This window comes from Pyrus communis, chromosome 1 (genome assembly GCF_963583255.1).
Source record: "Pyrus communis chromosome 1, drPyrComm1.1, whole genome shotgun sequence".
NCBI lineage: Eukaryota > Viridiplantae > Streptophyta > Magnoliopsida > Rosales > Rosaceae > Pyrus > Pyrus communis.
The window spans coordinates 9,283,754-9,305,246 of record NC_084803.1 but is presented as its reverse complement, the minus strand read 5'-3'; the positions used below and the strand labels follow the sequence as shown (position 1 = coordinate 9,305,246).

The 21,493-nt window shown below is 37.3% G+C and overlaps 3 protein-coding genes across 5 annotated transcripts; 1 reads left to right on the top strand and 2 right to left on the bottom strand.

The window, feature by feature from the left end:
- Nucleotides 1-5,769: 5,769 nt before the first annotated feature.
- On the bottom strand, nucleotides 5,770-6,120 carry LOC137737874 (non-specific lipid-transfer protein P3-like). The gene has a single exon (XM_068477486.1). It carries the CDS (start codon nucleotides 6,118-6,120, stop codon nucleotides 5,770-5,772), a length of 351 nt encoding a protein of 116 aa, XP_068333587.1.
- Nucleotides 6,121-14,494: 8,374 nt separating this feature from the next.
- On the bottom strand, nucleotides 14,495-17,015 carry LOC137738809 (uncharacterized). 2 transcript variants are annotated; one of them, XM_068478285.1, is made up of 5 exons: nucleotides 16,822-17,015; nucleotides 16,420-16,476; nucleotides 15,443-15,628; nucleotides 15,251-15,290; nucleotides 14,495-14,839 (listed from the first exon to the last, which is right to left on the bottom strand). In XM_068478285.1, the coding sequence occupies exons 2-5, from the start codon at nucleotides 16,420-16,422 to the stop codon at nucleotides 14,757-14,759; spliced, it is 312 nt and encodes a 103-aa protein (XP_068334386.1). In that variant the 5' UTR covers nucleotides 16,423-16,476; nucleotides 16,822-17,015; the 3' UTR covers nucleotides 14,495-14,756. The 2 variants fall into 2 exon arrangements, with proteins under 2 accessions (XP_068334386.1, XP_068334392.1); XM_068478291.1 differs by having other exon boundaries at nucleotides 16,416-16,476; nucleotides 16,822-16,961.
- Nucleotides 17,016-17,874: 859 nt separating this feature from the next.
- On the top strand, nucleotides 17,875-20,719 carry LOC137715050 (uncharacterized). Of its 2 annotated transcripts, none has more exons than XM_068454280.1 (6): nucleotides 17,875-18,125; nucleotides 18,220-18,344; nucleotides 18,448-18,532; nucleotides 18,651-18,760; nucleotides 19,349-19,423; nucleotides 20,224-20,719. In XM_068454280.1, exons 1-6 carry the CDS (start codon nucleotides 18,056-18,058, stop codon nucleotides 20,272-20,274), a joined length of 516 nt encoding a protein of 171 aa, XP_068310381.1. In that variant the 5' UTR covers nucleotides 17,875-18,055; the 3' UTR covers nucleotides 20,275-20,719. The 2 variants fall into 2 exon arrangements, with proteins under 2 accessions (XP_068310381.1, XP_068310373.1); XM_068454272.1 differs by having other exon boundaries at nucleotides 18,436-18,532.
- Nucleotides 20,720-21,493: the final 774 nt, after the last annotated feature.

Here is a 21,493-nt window from a genome sequence, read left to right as displayed (position 1 = left end):
AAACTGCTCTTATGATATTGTTTTTAGAGAGTTTTAATGAAAAACGCACGGTACTATTTAATTTAACAAAAAAACCACATTTTTACACTAAAAAATCAATCCTGGTACTATTCACTTTACCATTTATTTTGTCATTATCATTAAAACTCAAAGTTTTCAAACCATTTTCATTAGTTTTCCTTTGTTTTTAACCATAAGCTAAACATTAACCACTTAAACAGCTAGCTTGTATGTATGGCATTGGCAGCATAAGCTGCTTTTAGCCGAAAGCTCGAAACTCCATTTACAGCTCGGAAGAACCCAGGAAAGTGAAAGTTGGTCACACATGAATCATTTCAAGGCTGGAGTCTATATAACCGGGTACACAGTGCCATCCCAGACAAAATAACGCGGTGCCATCTGTTCTTGGAGCGAAATGTCAAGGTGGCGTAGGTATAAGGTTAAGTCTCTCTCCCAAGCACTGGGAGCCAAATTAACCTGCATTTAATCAACAAATCTGGAATACAAGAGATTTTTCAATGTGTTCGAGACACAAGCACATACGTGGAGGGATACTTAAAAAAAACTTTCCTCCACTCTTGTATTACTGTCCCATGTTTTGGGACGTAAGCTAATCATTTAATCTGCAATTAGGTGCAATAATTTATCTGAAAACGAAACTTGAAAATTATGAAGTTTGAAGCAAACTTTTTCCTTTTCTTCGAAAATTTTGCGACGTGTGAACATGTGGACACATCATATGATATGAAACAGCATGTCTGCTAAAAAGTTGAAAACCCTAAACCATATCTTTCAGGGCCTACCAGTTTCTCCCCTTGTTGTCTGTCTCGGTTCATTTTGCTTTGGTTTTTCTGACTTTAATTAATATTTTTCTTATTTTTTCAAATCCAAATGGGAACAATTGGTCAGGAACAATGTTTAGAGGATACATACAAGACAATAATTTCTTAACATGCAGCTGCAGAGAATGCAGTCCTGTTATTGTCATGAATTCAGAAGCAATTAAATTAATTATCCTTTGTTTTTATGAGATTTAATTATTTTTCAGTTTAGTGATCATTTGGTTGATTTATTATATGTTACACATAACGAGTTCTCAATAACTGATATTAATTTGTACGAGATTTTGCAAACTTGGCTAAATCAAGTTGACCAGAGAAGTGTACTAGCCTTCTACACCAAAATTTGATTCCTCTCTCCGCAATTTCAATGATTTAATTGCAAAATATTATTTGTAAAAAAAATTATATTTACCCAAATGAAATATATATAATAATCCATCAACTAATGGGTATAATGCCATTTCGTATTGCAGATTTACCCAGATTTTATTCATGAATTAAAGCAAGAAATGACCAAATGATGGGTGCTCATGTGATGGAATTATAATAGCAAAGTATAAGATCACGGAGAATCATCAAACCGGCCATGATGCATATGTCAATGCCATTCCACTTTTTCTTGTCACAGCTAGCTAGTAGTGCAATTCCAACACCTCTTTTTTAAAGCTTCAAAAGAAATGAAAAAAGAAGAAAATTCCTAATTAGACTAAATTAATTGTCCTGACCGTTTGCCAAGTCTAGTCACTTATGTGCTCCCATGTGGGTAGTAGTATTTAGTTTATTAGTTCAATAATTAGTTGATATGTGAGCAAACTTGAAAGGTTTAATATTTTTGGAATATATATATATATATATATATATATATATATATATATGACACACCCTGTCCCGAAGGAAGGCATGCTGGCTGTCACGTGAGAGTGACGTAACCATTTACACAGTACGGAAGCTTTAAAGATACCATTTCTAAGATGAAACACCCAAAGGTGAGTCCTAATTTTTGTCCATTCTGTCAGAACACCGTTGGATTCCTCGTAGCCACCAAGCTCTGATATCTTAAACCTGGAGGGGCGCAAAACAAAGTTGAGTGGGTCAGCAAAAAAGCTCTTTGAAAACCATTTAGTAAAACACAATCTAACCCCTCGCCGTAAAACCTGTATACTTTCCCAGAAATAAAGTATATACTCATATACGTAATATATCTCAAATTATGCTAGACAATATGAATGTATGTCATGCCAAGTATCATAACAGAATGCTCATCATCTCTATGTGAATATGATGGAATAACATATAATCAATTCAACATTCGGCTATAAACATAGTTCATACTCTTTCATTCTAATCAACTCAGCCTTCGGCTGCATATATAACTCATAATTAACTCATCATAATCAACTCAGTCATCGACTACATATATAGCTCATAATCAACTCATCACATCAACAGCATAACATCTGGCAGCCGGAGTCACCTAACGTGACCTGTACGGCTGCATATAGAGCTCAAATCACAAACTTAATAACTGAACAACTGAACCTGACCACGAGTCGGAACCACCTAAAGTGGTCTGTACGACAGGCCTGGGTGTAACGTATATATACGCTTTAGTGCTACGATCACGTGAAGGCTGTGCGAATAATCGCGGGTCACCTACGAGTCGGAACCATCTAATGTGGTATGTACGACAGGCATGTGCACCTAGCTTGGATCCAAGCTGAGCATATGGTGCGAGAGGTGAACATCACGTGAAGGACTGTGCCCTGCTCAGGGCGGGAGCACTAACACCGGGGGTGCAGGTTATGAGCTCTCTAAGCATCTCTATCATATCATTCTTCATATCTCAATCATATCACAATCGTATAATTCATCATATTTCACTCATATTCCAAACGTATTTCATACGTATATGAAATGTATATCAAATGTATGTCAAATGTAGCTTACCTGGGCCTCCTCAGCACCATGCAACAATATGCATAATTATGGTAATGCACATATTAAAATATGATGCATATATGACAGGATATTTAATTCGTATTTCATTTAAAATACGTTTTCTGGAAAATACGTCAAGCATACGTATATATATACTGAAAAATAACTGCCCACTCACTGATAAGTAGCCGGCTCGTAACCCTCACGCCTAGTTTGGTTACATTCGTCGTCCGTACAAGTTTCACCTATAAAAGAATAATTATAAAATCATCATTTAAACGCACACACAAACATTCGTCAATAACTTTCTCATACGTTGCTCAATTTGGGTGTGTGAATATACCACGGTGATCTACACGACGTCACGAACACGTGACAATTTTTAGAACTCAATTTGGAGCTCTCACGCGCCCTGTATACGCGCTGCCCACGCGCGCGTCTTCTTCCTCGCGTCGCCGGACTGGTTTCGCCGGAGGTGGGTGTTTTGCCGGAATTTCTGGGTAAACTTCAAAGTGTCATAACTTCTTCATTTCTTAACCATTTTCGACGTACTTTATATCAAAATGAAGGTATTGACGAGACGAACACATCCATACCTGCCTCGACCCCTAACTCGCCGTGGATTCGTCGGAAAAAGCCTCGAAAGCTCCGGCCAAACTTTGAACCAAGCTTTCCCAACGTCCAAATTTGTCCAACGAAGCACTCCGAGGCTCCTTGGGACCTCACTGAGACATCTACAAGCTTCAAAATCCCAAAAACATGCTAGATTAAGTTTGCATGAATAGTACCTAAATCGGACTACCTCGAATCGACATGAAAACGAAGGATTTCTCACCTGAAAATGGTATGGTTGCACTCGTACGAGCTTCACGAGTCCAAAAATGCCCTTGGTTCCTTCGATCTATGGTGGTTTGGGTGAGTTTGGTGTTTGTCCGTACGAGTTTGAAGAAAGAAGAAGAAGGAATGGAGGACTCGGGGGGAGAGAGAAAGAAGTGACAAAAAAGAGACAGAGGGAGAGGGAATCACGGGAGAGAGAGACAGTGTGTGTGAGTGTGTGTGTGTGTGGTCCAACACATGCCACACCACACAAAACAACACCAAACGTAAATGTAACGAACTAGGGGTAAAATGGTCAATTCACACATACGTTTTTTATAATCTCGGGACGGGATGTCACATATATATATATATATCAATAATTTAAATTTATGTTTTCGTCGTGTTCATAACTTCATATGACGTTATATTATATAATATGATATTCACCGAAATGCCTTTCGAGCCTGAATACGTGTTTTTTGTATTTTTCAGCTCGTATTAATTAATAAATTCATATGTTTTCTCTCTAACATGTTCATCAGTTCATGCCATATTTCCTCTTTTGTAAATCGTTTTATTTTAGGGTTTAGACTGGCTCATTAAATCCATTCATTTACACTATATTTGGATGAGGAAAATAAACTTGGAATTCGGATTAAAGTCAGAATTTATAAATTGACATGAACCAATTTTCTTGTTTATATTCATAAACATAGAAATTTAGAATTTCCGCGTGGACAAAAAACTTGAAATTTTGGACCTCCAATTCCCAAGTTTAAATTCCATATAAATAGGTGTCATTTCCCAATTTCTATGATTGAGAGTTTAAAAACAACAAATTTCATATTCAATTCCATTATTTTTTAGGTTAACCAAATAAGAAAATTCACAAATTCTAGAAAATAAAATCCCCTCATTTCAATTTCCATCATTTTAAAATTTCTTAATAATCTTAAATTTCTTCATCTAAACATAATGTTATTGTTTTAAGGGATTTTTTGATAAGGATCCAAAGTAACTAAAAATTGGACCTATTTCAAAAATAAAAAATCACTAAAAATTGGATATATTTCAAAAGGTGGTCTATAAAATTAGACCTATTTCAAAATTTCTCTTGTTTTTTTAATTAACAATTGCAAATAATCTTTTAATCCGCCAGCCTTAATTTCGCCGGTCAACTGTAGTGTCACATCATCTTAATTTGCAAATGGGCTTTGACCCCATTTTGCAGCAAGACTGAGTCAACGCCCCACCTTCAAAAGATGGGGTCCATGTTTCGCCGCAAGCCTTTTGGTTCTGCCGCCGCCATGGGCGCACCAGCCACCACCATAACGGTACGTCACCATGCAAACAAGCAACTTAAGGAGCTGTAGCTGTGTATATACTAGCACGTACTATATGTACTTTCTTTTGTGAAACTGTACGTAGATTTATATATAACGCTGTTTACAAAGAACAATTGAGAAACCCCCCATGCATATATAAGATGATTGGTGGAGATTGGTTGAGCTTGTTTAATGCTCCAATTAATACACTTAAGCAATTGTAGTAGATGCATATGAACAATGAGGATCCGAGGAATATATACTTAGGGTTTGAAAGAAAAAGAAAAAACAAGCAACAAAACTCCACTTGGCTTAATTCCGTGAATGAAGTTAGATTGAAGAGTCATTACAAGCGTTGTTGATGGAGATGACCGGTGGTTGGCCAAAAACGGCTGGCGTCAGCGGCGCCCTGACCTGCTCATAGGGTCGAGAGGCTTCTGATATCAAGTTGATAGGACAGAAACCGTAAAAGGGAAATATATAACAGAAAGATACATATATAAATTTACTTCAATATTCATGCCTTTCTCACATCATATTACTAGCTTAATACATGATCGTTGATAGGATAGAAACCGTAAAAGGGAAATAACAGAAAGAGACATAGATAAAGTTACTTCAATATTCATGCCTTTCTCACATGACAATACTAGCTTAATACAAGATCCCGAGTATTTGAATTTAGTACAACGAACTCTCTAAAGGTTCGGATAGGAGCCTAGGAATCCTTCTTGAGCAACATAGACATAACAGCAGTCAGCAGGTAAATGGAAATGACAAAGAAATAACAATACTACTTTGGCCTTAGCTCTGGGCTATTAGATATTGTAACGGATGGGATGCTGTCATATTGTGCAGTTATTGTTGGGAATCCCACACTTGGTAGGCAGGCCAGCAATCCGGGTTTCACTTGTACGATCAAACGGGACTAAATCTATGATGCACTTGCAGGCTGCCTGGCGGTCAACGGCGGTCTTAACATCTCTGTAGACGGTCTTGACCCCATTGCAGCAAGCTTTAGTCAACTCCCCACGTTTAAAGATGTATGGTCTGCATGCCCACATGGTTTCCTGCACCTGAATAATGTCACAAACGAAGGTTCCCTCTTCAGCCTTGGGCGCAAGAGCTGCCACCATAACCACCACCACCGTGCAAACAAGCAGCTTAAGGAGGAGATGCCCGGAGGGGGTAGCCATAATCGGGTAACGTCGGCCGGCCGGAATTAGAATTTACCAGCAGTAAGTAGTAAGTACTACTCTTTTGATGAACTTTAGATTTGAGTATCATCATATATCATGTTGTTCATATATATAGACACTGACAGACCATATGCCTAAAATAATTGGAGTTTGGTTGAGCATGTTTAATGCTCTAATTAATCTACCTAAGCAATTTAAGCATACGTTCACATGCTGTAATTAATCCACTCGACCAATTGTAGTAGACGTTCACATGCTGTAAGTAATCCACTCGAGCAATTGTAGTATACTTTGGGAGGATCCGAGGAATTTTGAAAACTTAGGGTGGAGTTTTGTTTAGCATGTTAAATGCTTTAATCCACTTGCGCAATTGGTAGTAGAGAAATGCTAACGTCAATTTTCATAAACTGTAGACCTCACAGTTCAATGTTAATTTCATTGCTAACATTATAAAATATTATTCCAAATACTAAGGTGGTGAAGAGTCCATGACGAGTCCCACTTTTGAAAATGTTTTCTTAGCATTTCTCTTGGTAGTATTACGAAAACGGAGTTGATTTTAACACAACACTTTGTTTTTGACCATCAGAATAAACCAACAAAATGAAAGCAACAAATAAGATTAAACATTAGGTTTGTAGGAAAATAAAAAGCTGTATACTTATTTCTCCTTTTGCACCAAATTCCGCAAGAACAAGGGCGGCAAACAACCCTGATGGTCCGGTATCCACCACTGCTAGTTTTGGTTTTGTAGCCGTGGGGTGCGTGTATGTCCCTCCGGATCCATTTTTCGTGTTATGTCCACCACCACTAGAAACTGTACCTTGATGTACTTTTTCAAAGTCATGTATTATACTGATCAAGTCTCCAGATTTTCTCGCTTCAGGCATGTGTTCTACCAGCCCGACTTTCGGCTCCAACTCGGAAATGAAGTGCCAAGTGCGAGGCTCGAGACTCAGAAGTTTGTCGACATCCATTTCCACAATGTATACGAATTTCGGTTCTTTCAGCCAGCAAAACCAAAATCAGCACAACTCTTCCTTTACCATTTGAAACAAATTCACAGACGCGATGCGAATCGCCATTTTTCAAATAGGATACCAAACAGACCCTAACTTTCTACCATAAATCAAAACTTAAAATAAAATAACATACCTTCTGTTGTGCTAGGATAGCACCAAACTTAATGGAACCAACTCAAGCTAACCCACAGGAAATTTTATCAAATGAAAATGCAAGAACAAAATATAAAAGACACAAAGATTTTAACGAGGTTCCTCCACAGTTAGTGTAATTGGAGTACGTCCTCGGAGCAGTAGGAGCTCACCCAATAATCCACTATCAACCAAATGAGAGTTTACAAAGTGTTGGCAATCTCACAACCCAAAAGCCAAATACACCCAATAGCTCTCTCTCACCAAAGAAACAAATAGAGAAAGAAATATAATGAATAATTTCTTCTCTATACATATAGCTCAAAGCTATTACAACGACAACTACTTTGGTGGATGATTACTAACCAATTGAAGCAGCAACTTGTTCTTCTGTTTTAGGCTCTCTGCAACTCTCCCTTGCTCTCTACAAAAAAGCTCTTTCTTCTCTCTTCTTTCTTCTCAACCGAAATGAGCTCTATACTTCTTTATATTTTTCAAAAACAACTTCTCTCTTTATTTGAACCAACACCCACAGGTGTTGAAGACAACAAAACATCTTTTCCCTTTTTTTCTCCCCAAAACAAGGAAAGATGTTCCAACTTTCTTTCTTTAGCCGAAACGTATTTTGGACATTTGTCCACTTGGCCACAAACTCCAACAATCTCCACCTTGGCCAAGTTCCAAAAACGCCATGATAAGCCAACCAACACAATCAACACAAAAAACACTCCCAATCACTAGCAAGAGAACAACTAATGCCGAGCCAAATGCTCCAAAACTCCTACTGCTCAACGCATTTTTTAAATAGGCAAAATGTGAGCCAAGTTTAAGCAATGAATAAACTTGGCTACACCAACAACCTTAGTCAACATATCAGCGGGGTTGTCTTTAGTTGGAATCTTCTGGAGAATGATCTCCCCTTCACCAACTACTTCACGAACAAAGTGATAACGCACATTTATGTGCTTGGTCCTCACATGATGAACCTGATACTTAGCCAAATAAATGGCACTCTAACTATCACAATGTACCTCCACCTGCTTCTGATCAACCCCCAAATCTCTAATCAGTCCATGTATCCAAATGACCTCCTTTATAGCTTCAGCAACTGCCATATATTCAGCCTCTGTAGTAGACAAGGCAACAAATGACTGCAAAATGGACCTCCAACAAACTGGCCCTTTAGCCATAGTAAACACATAGCCTGTAGTAAACTTCATTCCATCCAGATCACCTGCATAATCTGAATCAACATAACCAATAGCAAAATGACCAATACCAGAGTCATCCTTCTCAAAACATAAACCAACATCTTGAGTACCATGGAGATACCTCAATATCCACTTAGTTGTTTGCCAGTGCTCTTTACCAGGATTATGCATATATCGACTCACCATGCCAACTGCATGAGCAATATCTGGTCTAGAACATACCATTGCATACATCAAACTACCAACCAAATTTGCATATGGTATATTTTTCATTTGCAGCTTCTCCTTATCAGCTTTAGGACATTGTAGAGAACTCAATTTAAAATGAGGAGCCAAAGGGGTACTAACCGGTTTAGTTGAATCATGAACTCCAAACTTCCGAATCAACTTCTCAAGGTATTGTCTTTGATTCAAACAAACCAGACCCTTCTCTCGGTCTCTAGTGATCTCCATGCCAAGGATCTTCTTTGCTTCACCAAGATCCTTCATCTCGAACTCATTCTTCATTTGATTCTTCAATTTATTAATCTCTTCGACATTATTTGAGGCAATCAACATATCATCAACATATATCAACAAATAAATGAAAGACCCATCTTGCAACTTCTTGAAGTACACACAGTGATCATATTGACTTCTAGAATAATTTTGGCCTCTCATAAATTTATCAAACCTCAAATACCATTGTCTTGGAGATTGCTTCAAGCCATAAAGTGATTTCTTCAACTTGCAGAACAAATTCTCTTTCCCTTTCACTTTATACCCATCCGGTTGACACATATAGATCTCTTCATTCAAATCACCATGTAGGAAAGTCGTCTTCACATCGAGTTGCACAAGCTCAAGATCATATTGTGCAACAAGAGCTAACATAATGCGAATTGAGGAGTGCTTCACAACTGGAGAAAAAATTTCATTGTAGTCAATGCCTTCCTTTTGTGCATACCCTTTAGCAACTAATCTTGCTTTGAATCTTACATTGCTTTTCTCATCAGCATTTTCTTTCTTGGCATACACCCATTTACAACCAATAGCTTTCTTACCCTTAGGCAATTTAGCTAACTATCAAGTCTTGTTCTTCAAGAGAGAATTCATCTCATCACCCATGGCATTGCACCACTTCTCCTTTTCCTCACTCTCAATGACTTCCTCAAAATTGGATGGAATCTCATCAGTGATAATAGGAAGAGTAAAAGCAACATAGTCAGTATACCGAGCTGGCTTGGTAATTTGTCTTTTTCCTCTGTTCTTGGCAATAGACTCTTGAGGTGAAACTTGCTCTTCAACTTGAATAGAATCTTCAAGTTCAACTTCTTCAACATCCTCATGGTCTCCCACTTCTTCACTTGTAGTGGCTTCGACATCAGCGGAAATAGGATTTGAAGTACTAGAGGCAACTTTCTCAAGCTCCACCTGTTGGACATCTTTCACATTCTTTTCAGAGTCTCTGAACATATTTTCTTCATCAAATGTCACATCTCTGCTGATTACAAGTTTCTTCATCTCCGGGCACCATAACCTGTAACCTTTGACACCACTACTAAAACCAAGAAAGATAGCCTTTTTGGCTCTAGGATCAAGTTTATTTTCAGTTACATGAAAATAAGCAGGTGAACCAAAAATACGAATATAATCATAATCAGTAGAAGGTTTTCCAGTCTATACCTCCATTGGCGCCTTACCCTGAACAGCAGCTGAGGGTAATCGGTTGATGATGTGACATGCATAAGTAACTACCTCTGCCCAAAACGACTTGCTCAAACCCGACTGAGACAACATGCATCTAATCTTCTCAAGTAAGGTTTGATTCAATCTTTCTGTAACTCCATTTTGTTGTGAAGTTCCCCAGACACTAAAATGTCTCACAATCCCTTCCTCTTTGCAAACTTTAAAGAAAGGGTCGGATGTGTATTCACCACCATTATCCGATCTCAAAATCTTAATCTTTCTCCCAGTCGAAAGGTATTTTGGACATTTGTCTACTTGTCCACTTGGCCACAAACTTCAACACTTTCCTTGCATCAAAAGATTTCAGAACCACCGTGAATGCCTCCGTCGGCAGCATCGAAGGAACCTGAAATGAAAAACAAGAGACGAACATGAAAAAAGTGAAAACTTGAATAAAAATGCTTAACAAAGAACACAAGTGCTGCCGGATGAAATTACCGGGAAATTCGAGCACTTTGGCAATCTGTTTGAGCAAGCCATCGGAGACGCCGAGAAAGTCCTTTCTGGGGTCCTTGTCGACGGAGACACCGAGCTTGGACAGCCTCCATATGCCCTCGTACTTGTTCTTGACGTCCCCTGCGATTTCTTTGTGCTTCAATTTCAGCAAAGCTTGGAGGTGGAGGGAAGGAGGGACATGGCTTTTCCGCTATGCTTTGGAGACCGGAGAGTCTCGCGCTTTCCTGACCGGTGAGTGGGCTTTTGGTTTGGGATAAGGAGGCAAATTTCCAGAGAAACGACACGCCGTTTTGGGTCGCGAATCCTTCATTTTTCAGGCCCAATGGGAGTAGAAGGGCCAAGCTCAATACAACTCGACGACGCCAACCGAAAATGAGAATTACCAAGATATGACCTAATTGTTGGGAACGAATTTCATACCAGTATTTGGTGAATCATATGATAATGGTTAAGAGAGGCTGGAATGACTCTGTGAATTCTCCCGGCCCCTAGAATGGTACACTGCCATGACCAATCCACCAACTAGTCTATTTTTTCCTTAAAAAAGAAAAGAAAAAAAAGGAAAAATTCTTGTGCAGACAGTTGCTAGGAGACACGCCAACCACACTAACATAGTTTCCGATGGAGGACCTGATGCGAGATTTATACGCACACAAATTAAACCCTCTTTTTGACAATTTGTAGTATAAGTATAAGTAGGGATCGTTCTGGACCGGGGATTAGGAGGGATTGTTAATCACTTGGATTTGACTCAAAAACGTAAAAACACAATATAAAACACTACACTAGACTCAAAGAATGCAAAACTAAACTTTAAAACACTCAAACAAACTAAAAGACTCAAAACAACACAAACACACTCAAATCTGCCTAAAAACCACTTTCTGAGCAGTTTTGAGTATAAACACAAATTTGGACGAAATTAAGTTGTAACTTGACTCAAGACTCTTAAAAACACAAACTAAATTGATTTCTAACTAATTTAACATTAAAGTAAAGGGGGATTTAGGTTTATACGAAATTAAATTAAATGAACAAATTAAAACAGAATGTAAATATGAAATTGATGAAATGGAATGAATGGATGATAGAATAGCTAAGGGGTTCATCTCCATACATGTTACACTTGCATAATAAAACGATTTCAAATTGCATTTCAATAAACCATGAATTCTCAACGCTCCAAGTTAATTAGGTCCGCTTAAATTAACTTTCAAATCTTCCTAACGTTATTGAATTGGATGATTGCATACGACAACCCAAAATATTCCCCACAAGTCCCCTACATGATTGCATAATAGAGATACAAGCAAGAATCATTACGCTCTATGAAAATTATAAGTGTTGACGAGGCATTCGTTACTATGGAATACGCATGAAACTTATGCCAAGAATTCGTTTAACGCGATTGTTTATAAGCAACCTCCACTACTTGTGAATATAAGTTCATAACTATTAGGTGAAACTCACTTATATTCTAGCGTCATATTCATGCATGAAAATTAAGTGTGCACTCTCAATAAACATACATAAATAAGTTATCAATCAAACGGTTAAACAAATTGAATCCACAACTTATGAAACGCAATTAGAAGTAATCAAATCAAAATACAAGCATAAACATATATTTCGAATCCCCCCCTAGCCAAGGGGGGTTTAGTTCCTCATAACTTTGAAATCAAAGAAACACCTAAACATTCCAACAACTCAAACTTGAATTGTATGAACGTTTAGGCACTCTTCTCTTCCATTCCTCATACGTACAAAACAAAGAGAATTGAATTTAAACATTGAAATCAAAGAAACACCTAAACATTCCAACAATTCAAACTTGAGTTGTATGAACGTTTAGACACTCTTCTCTTCCTCGTTGTTGTAGTACAAGGTCTAAGGTGAGTTTTGGGGATTATGGATGCAATGGATTGATGGCTGAAATATGGATGGAATGGATGGAATTATGGTGGGATGGGCACGACCCCAAGGGACCAATTTCTGTGGTGTTTTCGAATATGGAAGAGTTGAGTGCCTAAACGTTCATACAATTCAAGTTTGAGTTGTTGGAATGTTTAGGTGTTTCTTTGATTTCAAAGTTATGAGGAACTAAACCCCCCCCCTTGGCTAGGGGGGAATTCGAAATATATGTTTATACTTGCATTTTGATTTGATTACTTCTAATTGCGTTTCATAAGTTGTGGATTCAATTTATTTAACCGTTTGATTGATAACTTATTTATGTATGTTTATTGAGAGTGCACACTTAATTTTCATGCATGAATATGACGCTAGAATATAAGTGAGTTTCACCTAATAGTTATGAACTTATATTCACAAGTAGTGGAGGTTGCTTATAAACAATCGCGTTAAACGAATTCTTGGCATAAGTTTCATGCGTATTCCATAGTAACGAATGCCTCGTCAACACTTATAATTTTCATAGAGCGTAATGATTCTTGCTTGTATCTCTATTATGCAATCATGTAGGGGACTTGTGGGGAATATTTTGGGTTGTCGTATGCAATCATCCAATTCAATAACGTTAGGAAGATTTGAAAGTTAATTTAAGCGGACCTAATTAACTTGGAGCGTTGAGAATTCATGGTTTATTGAAATGCAATTTGAAATCGTTTTATTATGCAAGTGTAACATGTATGGAGATGAACCCCTTAGCTATTCTATCATCCATTCATTCCATTTCATCAATTTCATATTTACATTCTGTTTTAATTTGTTCATTTAATTTAATTTCGTATAAACCTAAATCCCCCTTTACTTTAATGTTAAATTAGTTAGAAATCAATTTAGTTTGTGTTTTTAAGAGTCTTGAGTCAAGTTACAACTTAATTTCGTCCAAATTTGTGTTTATACTCAAAACTGCCCAGAAAGTGGTTTTTAGGCAGATTTGAGTGTGTTTGTACTGTTTTGAGTCTTTTAGTTTGTTTGAGTGTTTTAAAGTTTAGTTTTGCATTCTTTGAGTCTAGTGTAGTGTTTTATATTGTGTTTTTACGTTTTTGAGTCAAATCCAAGTGATTAACAATCCCTCCTAATCCCCAGTCCAGAACGATCCCTACTTATACTTATACTACAAATTGTCAAAAAGAGGGTTTAATTTGTGTGCGTATAAATCTCGCATCAAATTTTGGCGCCGTTGCCGGGGAATGATGATGAATGCATGTGCATTAAAGAGTGAATGCATGTGGCTGATTTGTGGTGCAATGATGAAGGAATAATCTGGAAATGCAAAGTGAAATGAAGTGGAATGACAATGGCATGTGGAATGGCTAGAAAGTGGAATGAGATTTCACGGCATTGATGGTGTTTGTGTGAATGATGGCAGATTGTGTGGGTGAGTGATTAGGTTGGAAATGCATGTGGCTGCAATGGATTAGGAATCCTTCAATTTCGTCCATTCCTTTTGCTCCAAATATAAGCTATCCATTCCAAGTCCAATTTTGCTCCAAAATGCTCCAAAATGCATATTTTTGCTTCCTTAGCCATATGAACCTAAAAACACACGAAAATGGCTTAAACTACTAAAACAACTATGAATTAACAATATAAATGTACGAAAACAAGCTAAGTAAGTCGCCTAAATATGCTCCTATCAGGACCGAGCAATAACATGGCAGACGACATTAATCGAAATGGACCAAAGTTTTGAGATTTGAACTCTTTATATTTAAGAAAAACTAATAAAAAAAACTTAAAAACTTTGAGTTTTAACGATAAGAACAAAATAAAAGGTAAAGTAAATAGTACCATAATTGACCTTTTAAAGTAAAAATATGATTTTTCGTTAAAATGAATAGTACCGGAAGCTTTTCGTTAAAGTTCCCTTATATTTATCCAAGTTTTCCATCATATAAAGTAGGACCAATAATCTCTGTGATAATTTTTTTTTAGCACCACTATCATTTGTTTATTTCATACAAATACTACTAATGCTGTCAATTTCATGAATGAATTATTTCATCTACAGACTTTACCACAACTGTTTGTTAAAAATAACAATTATTGTCCTAAAAATCCGAGCACAAGAAGGAAACAATCTCAGATTTAGACTACCGCCGGAGCAATGTTTCCGACTTCACCAATTGCCAGCATCTGCATCACGAGACAGATAGAAGTCGTCTGGTCGTACAATGTTGACCTCTTCAAACTCATTGTCATCTGGAGGCCATCAAGTCCAAAGCAAACATAAGATAAAGAACAATACACAAGCTGGTCTTAAAAAAGATGACTAAATCAAAATGGTCCTCAAACAGTATCTGAAATATTCACAATCCAATTCACGACGGGAATGCAGATTCTGCCCTATTTTGTGCCTTTTTCCTCGGGGTTTCAAGATTTCATGCCAATGTAATTCAATAAGCTTTCCATCTGTTCTACATCACCTACATCGGCTACCATTTAATAGGGATGCAGTGTATTTTCATCCATGAATGTATCTCGACAAACAGGTGCTCAGTTTTCAACCCATATCAACCACTAACAACCCCGAGAACAAAGTAGACATGCCAAATATAAGCTTGGAGTTAACTTAAGGTGAGAATTGAAAGAACAAAAGGATGAGAGACTTGCCTTTTCTGTAGGCCAATGCAACAACGGCATCATTTTCAACCTGAAAGGACATAAAAACATCAATGAAGACATCAACGCATTTGGAGCTCAATGGATTAGTATTTAGAATGTCAATGTGATGAAATTTAATCGTAGTATTGAATCTCTTTAAGTTCAAGTAGGAGGGAGGAAACTGCAACTTATGTTTCATACCTTCTGATCTGCCAACGTCTTTGAATCCTCCAATACTTCCCCGGTACTGACTAAGATCAAGCGCTGATCATTGACCGGTTGATCAGTAAGATCATGCAATTTCTGCTTAATATCTAAACTTGTCTCAGTTGGTTCACACTGGATAAAGTAGGTTGTCTTACTACGCTTAACGCGGATATACATGGCCTGGAAAACATACACATAGACAAATCAGACATACATTTATTTCCTTTCCGTTAATGATAAAAGAGACATTGAAACCACTAATCTTTTCTTAGTCTTGTATTCCGTACAAATTTCTTAAATATGCAACTGCTAAAACGAACAACATATCATAGTCGAAGAACAAGACCTACAGTGACCTAAAATACAGGCCACACACAATTTCAATCCCCTTTTTTTCAAGTACTAGAGGCACTCTGATCAAAGAAATCACAATAAATAGGTTGAATCTCCATGCACAAATATGACCAAAACGCAACTTAGCATAACTTTAAGGCTTCAGATATGGACACCTATATTTTTGGTAGTCTTATTTCGAATTGTGTTCTAAAACCTCATATTTTGCTCTCAATTTGGTCTTTTGTGAAAGGAAAGCTTCAATATGCCCCCAAAGCAGTTTCAAGAAGTTCACTTGTGCAACCAGCACCCGATAACATGGCTTTACACATGAAATTACTTAAAGGAGGACACTGCATCATGTTCCATAAGTTGCCTACATTTGCTCCCTATAACCGGAGGAGTCACTGTTCCAAGTTCCAACCTTGTATTAATCAATATGAATAACCAATTGAGTTTCGACTAGATGATCAAAAAACAAACCCCTGAGTTTCTTTAAGCACAATTTCCTTACAAAATAATGATTCTGTTTGCAGGATTTATTCATTCCTTCGTTAACTTAATGTACTCATCGACATGTGCCAACAATTACAATGTAACAAAACGAAAGAGTTAGGGAGGATCATGAATTTACCCACCATTCTTCAACTCTGAACCGAATACGCGCAGGAATCAGTATTTCTCAGCTTAATAGTCTGCCAAAAAAAAATCCTGTTAGAAATACATGACACTTCAATGTTATGCATCACGAAAATTCTACCATGCTCCGGTGCATAAACTACAAAATCCATATGCATCAACCACAAATCAAACAATTCAACAACGAAGTTAGTTAATTTATTTCATAATTCTTCAATGGCAATTTAACCCTACTAGTTTTTCAGTAAATCAGAAAATGGGCAACCCTTAATTTCACCCAACAGTCTACAGAAATACCAAAGTTTTCTTCTTTATTTATAAAAAAAATCATCTGGACATCAGCTGTTACTTTGAGAATAAAATTTAATCTATGAATTGTTTGCAGTTCAGATATAAGCAACCTGGGAGCGGTGAGGTGATATGCCGGCCAAAATCTGCGCGCGGAAATCAACCTGAGCCTCTTTCTTCCGCCGTCCCTGCGCGCGAATCAGGTTTCTGCAACTCAGACTTACCCCTTCGCCGGTCAGGGCGATTTCTCCGGTTGAGAGGCTGAGTATTGCGGGAGTGGTAGCGGCAGGTGCTAGCTCACGCGCTGGAGAAAACAAAATATTTCTTTGACCGCAACACCAATGATATTCAGCGAATTCAACCAAAATTATACAAAGGATATTCTGCGATTTGCCCTCCACTTGTAACCCATTGGCGATTTGGCCCCTTAAAAGTTTATTTTACTCAATTGCCTCCTTAATTTTTATATAATTTTAATTTATCTCTTGTCATCGTTATTTTCTAAAACAATGATATATTTTAGACTAAATGAGTTGGTGTTAAATTAGCTACGAACTTGTTATTTACCATATTCGATCTCATAACTTTATCATACAAGTGACAAAAATATTGCTACTTGGTATTACTGTTTAGCGGTATTCCTCTTCACTTGTAAGTGAGAGGTCTTAGGTTCGATTCTCGCCAAATGTGAGTTTGAACCACATTATGCCAACCCATTCTGAGGCTAAACTCACCCCTTCCTTTTTAGTGTAGATAATATCATTTGTTCAAAAAAAAAATGACAAAAAATATTACTAGACCTAACCCTTGAAAAGCTGATGTCTTGACCAGGGCAGTCCATCCTTCCGGGGACCAAGCAGACTCATAAAGACATTTTAGCCTTCTCTAACTACCACCGTACGATTTACCAACACTAGAATCGAACTCAAAACATACCATATGAAATACAGGTCTGAAATGCATTCTCAACTACTAGACCACTCCTTAGTGTTTGATCCTTGAAAAGTTCATTTTAATTTATTTTACCCTTTAATTTTTATAAATTTTGAACTCTCTTGTCATCATATTTTAACTACATTTTATTCTACATTTTGTTAAAATTGATCAAATAAACAAAATTAACAAATAAACTTAAAAATGGATCCAACATGCCGGAGGAACGGAAACCAGTCAACCACACTTGCTGCGTGCGACATTAACTCCAACAACCTTTGTAACCTGTCCCTCCCTGCAAAGGTGGCCTTTACAAGCGCCTTGTTATCTCCGCTGCTCGTTAGGGCTTTCCTTTCCACATCTTCCCCTAGACTGCACCGCACCTGATCTCGCCTCTTCCTCGCCACCGCCGATATGGGCAACACATCCTCGATGCTCACACAGTACGATATCGAAGAAGTCCAGGAGCACTGTAACAACACATGTAAACAATTTTTCATTTTTTTTTTTTAATGTTTCTGAGCTGTTTGATTTGATTTGATTCGATTCGATTCGATTTGTGCGTTTCGTTTTTCAAGTTTCGCAGCAGGAGATAGTTTCTCTGTACCAGCGGTTCTGCCAGCTCGATCGCAGCGGCGGAGGTTTCATCTCCGCCGATGAGTTCTTGTCCGTTCCCGAATTCGCCGTCAATCCTCTCTCTCAGGTAGTCTCTCTTTCTCACTCTCAAAGATTGAGGCTTTAATTTAATTTTTCACATTTTTTTTAATACAAATTTATTAACATTCATATTTCAGAGATTGCTGAAGATATTGGATGGATTGAACTTTAAGGAATTCGTATTATTCTTATCAGCATTCAGTTCTCGTGCAAGCTTGCAGCAGAAAATCGAGTGTAATAATTTCGCCATATGTAGTTTTAATATTAGAAGTATATGTTGGCTGCTATGAGCTTGTTTGATTTGTTGGTCTTGTTTCTGAGTTGCAGTTTGGGGTGTGTATCTGTTTTGCAGTTATTTTTAAGGTATATGCTTCAGACGGCAATGGGAAAGTCGCATTCAGCGACATGTTGGATGTTTTGCGGGATTTGACGGGGCAGTTCATATCTGAGCAACAGAGGGAGGTTGGTTCTCTTACAATCCATGTTAAAGTTTGAATCTTTGAATGGAAAATTACTAACTTTATGTAATTCATGTTAACATCGAGTTCTCAGTAATTACACACGGGTGCTTAAGCACATTTCGCAAAATTGCGTTATCCAATTATGAACCTTTCTTTGTAAACTCTGGAGTATTTTGCATTGGGCTTGGGAGCGAGGCAGAGTTCTCTAATTATGCAACAAGTCCATATGTTGAAAAAAAAAAAAAAATTATCTCTGTGAAGTATATATTGCACAAGCTTTTCTCATCGTGAATATGTTTATGCGGACTATGTTCAGTTACCTGGTATACAGGTATTCAGTGTATTCACCATCTGTTAAAGTTACTGATCAAAATATAATCTGGTTTTTCATCTAGGATTCGGGTTTTCCAAATGACTATGCATTGGTTTTCTTACTAAAAAAGAGGACTTTTGATTGAAAACTCAACTTCAGGTTCTCTTTTATACAAGATTAATGGAATTATCTGTTCTGGGACTGTGAGCTACCAAGTCTGTTAAGTTTCCTTTTTGTGTATTTGATATTTTGTGTATCGGTTTTATTTTTCTACAGCAAGTATTGACGCATGTCCTTGAGGAATCAGGCTACACAAGGGATTCATTGTTAAGCATATCGGACTTTGTGAAGGTACCACAACATAATGAGTTCTCTGTTGTAGTTGATGGACGTTATTATATAGATAACTGGTCTGGCCGTTCCCTTGTATGATTTTTATCACTTTGCTTAGCTTGTTTCAACTTTAGTGATTGTGTTATGAATTTTGGATCTTCGTTTTGGTATAACTTTGTTTGGCATTGCCCTTCCTAATCATGCCATAGAGGTCAATGAGATTTTCTCTTATTAGTATAATTTTGTTTGCCTTTTGGGAACCATACCTTACACTGTTCATGTGTCCATGGATTGAATGAAGGAAAGAGAATGTCAATTTTTCATTTCATCGACCTGCATGGATTTCAACTTTCAAGGATATAGCATTGACTTTTTACTTTTTATTCGGCGTAGAAGTAATAGCTTCATTTTCCTTATGGGAATGGAGGCCCTCTGAAATTTTTCCGAAGTTCTTAAGTTATCATTGTCGAAGTCACACTATTGTTGGGTCCAGCATATATGTGATATAGGCTAGCGCTGTGATAGAACGGCTTGAAGGTTTAACATCTCAAGAAGTTGAGGTGTTTTGCTTCCCTTCTGGTTTGCCTTTCTTTGAACATGCTGTACTCTTCTTGATATACTGAAGAGTGTAAAACAACTTAATTGTCTATTTGTTCCTGGTTCTTCTCTAATCAGATTAGTTAACACTTTCGCAAACATTACTTGAATAATCATACGTGCATTGAATTTCAGTTTAGCTTATCAAATTTGTAGAAAGCACTATATGTATGCCGAAAATAAGAAAGTGATGTCAAATTTTTCTTCCTCATTGTGTACAGACTCTTGGCAACTCTGATTTGAAGATGGAGGTCGAGGTTCCCGTGGATTGAAATGAGATTGACGAATCTCGGAGCTAGGTTTCTCGGGGTCAAAAGCAGTGGCACAACAAGCTCTCTTATCTATTGCATGGCTTTGAGCCTTCGAGCAACAAGAATTATGGAGTAGATCAGATGGAAACGATTTGTCGCCAGTTCTGCTTGTTATAACGCAATTTATATACAGCTTCGGTTCATATACGAGTGTTATCAGCTTCGCTCATTGGAGTATTTGGTTCTTACGAGTATCTAAGAATACCAGGGCTAACGATCATGTCAGTGTGTTATCTTTTTCCAGATGCATCTTGCACGGCACCGGTGTTCAATCCACCATTCATTATAACTAGCTAACCGTGCTCATACTCTTCACCTACATCCGTCGTCGATTTTAGTTTGTGTTTGACATTAGTTCACATGTCCCTTCAGATCTTCTTGTTCTTGAATGATCTCTGCTTGTGCATCCTATTCGTTCGTTTAGGCTGGGGTTTTTAGCTAAATAGTCCTTGAAATTAGTATATTTCTTTGAGACTAAACTATAATGATCGATAGAAACAACGGTTTCTGAGCTTGTCTATCATATATCATGTTCGTATTTCTCTGAAAAATTCATCAATTATTCATGTAGCACCGTTTAGGCCTCATAAATCCAATTATATAGTGACATGTGAATTAATCATATATTTTTTTCATTTTCTTAATTATAAAAAAAAAATAGTTTAAGTGGATTAACGACATGTGCTAGGGTGATGACATTTTTGGTCTGGGTTCACTCCGCAGATAAAGATGATGATTTTTTTTTAAGTTCTCATTTTTGGTTTTATATATTATGAAAAGGAAAAAAAATATGGTTAATTCAAATGTCACTATATGCTTAGATCTGTGTACTCATGCGACGTCACATCATCACATTAATAGAATAATTGATTGATGTTTTACAGAAACTATTTTACGATTTTTTATTATTAAGATAAAGTTAAAGAGTTATGCTAATTTTAAACACAATTTTAACTAAAAGCCTTCCACTTCCTAAACTAAGACATGCATTTGCAAACAGTACTAATCTGTGAAATAGTCAGAGTACTTTGTCTGGACTGGGGCCGGCTGGACTGGACTGAATCGGAGCTGACCACCCGCCCCACCATACCCCCACCTTATTTATTGCCATCATTTTTCTTTGTATTTTGTCGTCCATTCATGAAGATGTCATGCACGCTTTTGTTTCTTTGTTCATTAC

Coding starts and splice junctions, on each gene's coding strand:
- LOC137737874 (XM_068477486.1), bottom strand. CDS start 6,120: ATGGCTACCCCCTCCGGGCATCTCCTCCTTAAGCTGCTTGTTTGCACG.
- LOC137738809 (XM_068478285.1), bottom strand. Junction 15,291..15,442: donor AGACGTTGGCAGATCAGAAG/GTATGAAACATA, acceptor ATGTCCTTTCAG/GTTGAAAATGATGCCGTTGT. Junction 14,840..15,250: donor TGCATTGGCCTACAGAAAAG/GCAAGTCTCTCA, acceptor GATGGCCTCCAG/ATGACAATGAGTTTGAAGAG.
- LOC137715050 (XM_068454272.1), top strand. CDS start 18,056: ATGGGCAACACATCCTCGATGCTCACACAGTACGATATCGAAGAAGTC. Junction 18,126..18,219: donor GGAGCACTGTAACAACACAT/GTAAACAATTTT, acceptor TCGTTTTTCAAG/TTTCGCAGCAGGAGATAGTT. Junction 18,761..19,348: donor TATCTGAGCAACAGAGGGAG/GTTGGTTCTCTT, acceptor ATTTTTCTACAG/CAAGTATTGACGCATGTCCT.